The sequence below is a fragment of the Gossypium raimondii genome, chromosome 3 (assembly GCF_025698545.1).
Source record: "Gossypium raimondii isolate GPD5lz chromosome 3, ASM2569854v1, whole genome shotgun sequence".
Classification (NCBI taxonomy): Eukaryota; Viridiplantae; Streptophyta; class Magnoliopsida; order Malvales; family Malvaceae; genus Gossypium; species Gossypium raimondii.
This window is the reverse complement of record NC_068567.1, coordinates 32,646,677-32,653,084: the sequence shown is the minus strand read 5'-3', so window position 1 is coordinate 32,653,084 and position 6,408 is coordinate 32,646,677. Positions and strand designations below refer to the sequence as shown.

At 36.8% G+C, this 6,408-nt stretch overlaps 1 protein-coding gene across 1 annotated transcript; it reads right to left on the bottom strand.

Moving 5' to 3' along the window:
* Positions 1 to 3,591: 3,591 nt before the first annotated feature.
* Positions 3,592 to 6,174, bottom strand: LOC105794091 (uncharacterized). Its single transcript, XM_012623081.2, has 5 exons — positions 5,991 to 6,174; positions 5,853 to 5,902; positions 5,429 to 5,555; positions 4,526 to 4,630; positions 3,592 to 4,448 (listed from the first exon to the last, which is right to left on the bottom strand). The coding sequence occupies exons 1-5, from the start codon at positions 6,094 to 6,096 to the stop codon at positions 3,826 to 3,828; spliced, it is 1,011 nt and encodes a 336-aa protein (XP_012478535.1). The 5' UTR covers positions 6,097 to 6,174; the 3' UTR covers positions 3,592 to 3,825.
* Positions 6,175 to 6,408: the final 234 nt, after the last annotated feature.

Here is a 6,408-nt window from a genome sequence, read left to right as displayed (position 1 = left end):
GTTCCATCGAATGGCTCTCTTGTTGAATCTGTTTTAGGAGTACGAGTTATCACTCATCCGACTAAGTATTTGGGTCTCCCTTCCATGGTTGAGAGGCGCAAGAGGGAGACTTTTCAGCACTTCAAGGATCATTTTTAGTGTAGCATTAATGGTTGGAATTTGCACTACTTATCTAAGGGAGGTCGGGGTGTTTTTATTAAATCGATTTTGTAGGCAATTCCTACGTTCACAATGTAATGTTTTTTGTTTCCTATATCTCTATGTCGTAACCTCGAGGCTATTATGAGTAAGTTCTGGTGCAAAAATCAGGGGGCCGTAGGGGAATTCCTTGGTGCTCTTAAGCATCGTTCTGTGCCTTGAGGTTTGAAGGGGTATGGGCTTTCGTGATTTGAAAAAATTTAATATTGCACTTCTTACAAAGTAATGTTGGCGTATTTTAATGGATTCGAGTTGCTTATGAGTTGGGTTTTTAAAGTACGAGAGTTTCCTAATGTGGATTTTCTGCGGGTGGAACTGTGATCTTGCCTGTTTTATACCTAGCGTAGCATCTGGTGCTCTTGAGGTCTGTTAGAGAAGGGCCTTGGATGGCATTTGGGTATTAGGCATTCCATCTCCATTTGGAATGAGTGTTGGCTTCCAAGGACTGGTAGCTGTCGAATGGAAAACACACCTGTTAATACTGCGGTTACTTGGGTGAGCGATTTGATTCTACAAGATTTGGCCCAATGAAATGTTACCTTGATATGAAAGGTGTTCTCCGATGATGAAGCTACTCGCATCTTGAGTATTCCTCTGTCTCATTTTGCTAGGGATGACATGGTAGTTTGGAAAGGGGACCCGACGAGTTGTTATTCTGTTCGCAACGGTATAAAATGCTTCGATTGTCTGTCCACATCTACCCTATTGCAATCTAACCACATCTACCCTATGAGTTCCTGAGATCTCTTTACAAGGTTGTGGAAGGCTTGTGTCCCTCCTAAAGTTCACATTACAGTTTGGAGGTTTCTCAAGGACTATGTTCCTACTCTATACAATCTCTACAACAGACACATCTCTCAAACCCAATTCTGTCCTAAATGTTTAACTGTACCTGAGACGACTACCCATGTTGTTCGGGATTGCCCTTTTGCTGCTTTGATGTGGGACCGTTTGCGCATTTCCTGGCCAGTGTCCTACAATGATTCCGATTAGGTGAGTTGGCTGGGTTTCTTGTGTAATGCTTTTTTTGGGTGTGGAACTCAGTTCGTACTTATAACGATATGGGCTCTTTGGTTGGAGAGGAATCGTCAATACCACGAAAACCTCTCCTACATACCTCTGAAATTGCTCTCTTTCATTCGTTCGTATCTAGGTGGTCTGTCTGCTTTGGGCATGCCGGTTGTGGGTTCCCTGGGCTCATGTACTATACGCTGGCTACCCTTGGCTGCACCTCTGGTGAAGGCCAATTTTGATGTTGCGTACAGGGGGTACTAGCTTTTCTTGCTCAGGTGTAGTTGTTCGTGATAGCCACGGCCAGGTGCTCAAGGCTTGTACTCGTCTTCATCAACATGTCTCTTCAGCTTTTGCGACGGAGACGTTGGCTTTTATCATGGTCGTGGACTTTGCTCGCGATCTGGGTCTCTCTTGGGTTGTTTTTTAGGGGGATTTGCTGTATGTCGTTCGTAAACTCTGAAATACAGATGAGGACAGATCAAAGATCAGGGCTCTTATCAAGGAGGGTCAACAAAGACTACTTAACAGTTTCGCTGCGGTTGAAATCTAACACTGTTATAGGGAGCAAAATTTTGTAGCTCACCTGCTTACGTATTTAGGGTTTTGATGGCCATCAGATCGGTTCTGGGTAGAGGAGGTCCCTTTCCAAGTTGAACCAGCGGTTGCTGCAGACACTGGGTGGGGCGACCCTCCTTTTTAGGTTTCTTCGGTGTGCTTTGCCGAAGTAGATCCTTGCTATTGATTCGTCCTGCTTCGCCCTTGACTTCTCCATTGTCTTGCTCATCGTTGTCACCTCTTGGACATTGGAAATCTTGGCTTCCACAAGCTATCTTTCTGGTTGCACTCTCGGGTATCTATTTTGTTGTTCTTTGGGCTGCATTTGAGGGTTCTATTGACTCTTGCTGCTTTTGTTTTGGCTATTGAGTCGTGGCCTATGTCTTTTTATATGTGTTTCAGCATTCAATAAATGGAAGTCTTTTTTCAGGAAAAAAGTAAAAAAAACTTTGGTTCATATTTTTTATTACATGGAAATCCAAATTAATGTGCCACATAATGTGACCATTACCAAAATAACAACAGATAATCTCTTTGTGGAATCACGATAATAGTGACTTTATTTTTTTGGAATAATCTAGGACTTCCATTAATAGTCAGGCCTGCCTAACTGTTCATACTGCCACTTGAAAACAAAACCTAACTTTCCTTAAAATAACAAAAATCAAATGAACTACTCCTACTAAGCTCAATAAAACAACAAGAACCTTAAAAGCCTGACGAAAACAATTAGTTTAACAGTATAAAAAACTTTCAAACTTTTTCAAAAAAAAAAAAAGTTAATTAAGTACTTTTTTTTTTACAAATTAAATACTTAAATTTTTAAAATGCATTAAAAAATTTTTTTGAAAAGTAATTAAACCCTTGCTTTTTTTTTTTTTTTGCACTCAATTCAATTGGAACCTTAAATTATCAAGATGCATAAAAAAGAAACCTTCAAAATTTTTAAAGAAACAATAGTCCCTGCTTTTTTTTTTTCCACTCAATTGACAAAATGCATCAAAAAAGCACTTTGATCGTTAAAGCCAACTGCCTCTAATTTTTTTCAGCTAAAGTCACTACGTGTCACAACCACAGTGTGATACATGAAAAAAATGATAAAAAAGTAAAAAATCAATAAAAGTTATAAAAAATATTAAATTTTAATAAAAATTAATAAAAATTAATTTTATTAAAAATTAGAAAAAATTATAAAAATCATAAAAGAAAATAAAATTGTAAAATTTTATAAAAATCATAAAAAATACAAAATATAAAAAATTTATAAAGTCTAAGAAAATGATAAAAAATAAAATCCAGTAAAAGAATTATAAAATTATCATATCAAAAGAAGTATATTATAATTTTCTATAACTTTTATTAATTTTTATTTTATCATTTTTAAAACATATCAAGTTTTATTGCGGCATGTGATGACTTTAATTGAAAAAAGCGAAGATCGTTAATTATAACGGTCAATGGTTAAAGTTAATGATTAAAGGACCTTTTTTATTTTTATTTTTTACATGTGACATAGTGATTGTAATACAAGGTGACTTTAACTGAAAAATATTAGAGACAGTTAACTTTAATAATCAACTATTAAAATTTACTACAAATGAATCTTTTAATGATCTTTGACAATTGAGTGCCAAAAAAACGACTTAATTGTTTTTGTGATAAATTTTGAAGGTTTTTATTATTATTATAAGTTGGAAAAAAAAAGTAACAACTTAATTACTTTTTTGAAAAAAAATTAGAAAACTTTTTACGCTCTTAAGCCAAAACAATCAATTAAATTCAATGGCATCCGATGTAGTATATCCTTGATATAAAGTAGGAACCTTTTATGGCCCAAAATATCCTCATTTATTTCCACACTTTCCAATGGGGCAAGAACATTACAAAACATCTACCACGATAAATAGTTCATCTCTACAAAAGTTCACTTCAATACTCGGAACTCGTCATCATATTATTAAGAGGAACTAAAAGGAACCCATGGTCTTCCAGAAATTGAAGCTAGGCAAACCAACAGTACACTTATTCCCATATCTAAATTCAAAAGACTTCAGAAACTTACTCAACTGAAAACTCAAACAACATAGTGTGCTGGTACTTGCTACCAGGTTGAACAACGACTGATGGGAAGTTTGATTGGTTTATGGCATTTGGAAATCCCTGCGTTTCCAAGCATAACCCTGCATGCTTATTATAAACAGCACCTCCTTTCCCGACAACTCCATTCACGTAATTACCAGTGTAAAATTGCATCCCAGGTGCATTGGTCCATAAGTTAAGGACCCTCGAGCTGGATGGGTCCTTCAATTTGGCAGCACGTTTCAAACCCAATTTTTCTTCCCCACCGCCAAGAACATAGTTATGGTCATAACCCAAACCTACCTCATGGACTTGAAGACCAACCTTCTTCTCAGCAGTGAAGTCAAAAGGAGTCCCTTTAACTGGCTTGATTTCTCCAGTTGGAACTGTGTTCTCGTCCACTGGAGTCATTTCTGATGCCCATATCTGAATTGTATGGTCAAGTATGTTCCCTGAGTTGTGGCCCGCTAAGTTCCAGTAAGTATGTTGAGCCAAGTTAATTGGAGTGGCCTTATTCTCGGGCACTGCTTCCATGTCAAGCTTCATTGTCATGCTTGAAGTTAGAGTGTAGGTTGCAGTCACAGAAACATCACCCGGGTAACCTTTGAACAAGAAAACAGCAATATTAGGGACGAATAGAAATATGTGTGCCCATAAGAGAGACAGAGTGGGAACTTACCCTCCTCACCATCGCTGCTGCGATATTTAAAAGTAATGGAGGGTTTGTCGCCTTTCTTATATTCTGCTACCTCCCATATTCTCTTGTCAAAACCCTTGAATCCACCTAATGGAAAGAAGCAAAGAATAAATACAAAGGAATGAAATACGAATGCTTTATATATTTATAGAACAGATGTCTAATTTGAATGCTTTAAATATTCACAGAAAAGATGTCTAAGCCGGAAAACTAAAAATAGGGAAATTAGTTTAGGGAACGGGTGTCATGAATCGGACAATCCACAGCAAAACTATTCATTACCAGCATACGCAAAAATTATTAAATTTAAAAACAGAAACGTATGCAGTTTATGCTTTGCTTCACTCAGAAGTGCACTTATCTTGTGCCTTGCGCCTGAGGTAATAAAAGGGATTTAGTTCCTAGAGTGTGCCTTGTGCCATTGACAAGGCTAGGCTCTTCTATATTTGTTCTCACTAATTTGCATTTGTCACATGCAATACTTAAAGAAGATGAATGTCTGCAGCAAATGATTGTATAAACATGACGTTCATGAACTCTTCCAATTAATCTAAGCCCTCAAAAGTCACAATGGAAATATTTATACCAAATCGGGAAAAAAAAGTAACTTTTATTTTAAGAAAGAAAACATACAGAACCAAGCCAGCCCAAATTAATAGATAGAGCATACTTCAAAGATTGTTCTCAATTTTTGATCTCATACAGATAAGAAAATGTAACAGAAAATAAAAGAAGCATAATAATCGTCTGCTGCAAAATTTCAAGAACCAATTCAAGCATGCAGATAATCAGTTTTGATCCACTAATTGCAGCCTCATTCTGGTCATCCAAAATTATGAGAAAAATGTTTAATTATTCAAGATATGGGAAATATTAGATGTATACCGTGGAGACTGTTTGGAGGCTTGTTGATTGGCAAAGAGTACCCCGTTCCATTAAGAGTAAACTTGCCATTTTTTATCCTGTTTGCAACCCTTCCCACAATGCATCCAAAATAAGGTGAAGTACCTTTCTGATCAAACATCACAAAAATTAACCCCAAAATATGAACCAAAATCCCATTCTCTAAAATGAAGGAGACTAAAAAGAGAGGTTTCAACTCAACAAGCCATCAATTTGTCACACAAATTACTTCCGACTTGCCAGAAACGGATCATTGTCTATGTAAAATTCCAAACGTGATATTGAAGAGACAAGCCGAAGGCTGAAATGGGTTCTCTCTTCTTCGTCCAAAATATTCCAAGTCAATAGACAAGATTCAGATCAAAGTTAAAAGCTTTCAAATTCAACAAAGAGAGACAGGAATTACCACGTACGGTTCGACAGTGTCGAATCCCAGGACGACATCGGCTAATTTACCTTTAAAGTCAAGAAAAACCCACTGATCATTAATAATTTAGCATTCAGGAATTTTCTTCTGAAAAAAAGAAGATATGAATAGAGATACCGTTTTTGTCAGGAACAGACAATGAGGTGATAGTGCAGCCATAGTTGGTGATCTTAACAACCACGGTTCCATTGTTGAGTTCATAAATCTGCGGTTGGTCTGCCATTTGAGGCTTTTCCGAAAGCGAGATTTGTGTTTCAGAGATTCAGTACTTCCTGTAGTTTGGTTTAGTGTGGAGGGTATAAAGAAAACCAATTTCATTGTTGGAAGGTCTTACGTCACTTATCTTATCTTTATCCCTGACTGCATGCCACGTATTCATATTTCTTCCTCTTTCTTTGAGTTTTTTCCCGATTATTTTTAGGGGCAATTTACCAAAAAAAGCTTTTTTTTTCAAATTATCGAAATGAGCCATGTATTTTATTATTTATCAGAATGGGCCTTTTTCGGCAAATCGCGTCCACATCAGCGCGATGTC

Coding starts and splice junctions, on each gene's coding strand:
- LOC105794091 (XM_012623081.2), bottom strand. CDS start 6,096: ATGGCAGACCAACCGCAGATTTATGAACTCAACAATGGAACCGTGGTT. Junction 5,903..5,990: donor GTCTGTTCCTGACAAAAACG/GTATCTCTATTC, acceptor TTGACTTTAAAG/GTAAATTAGCCGATGTCGTC. Junction 5,556..5,852: donor ACACTGTCGAACCGTACGTG/GTAATTCCTGTC, acceptor ATGTTTGATCAG/AAAGGTACTTCACCTTATTT.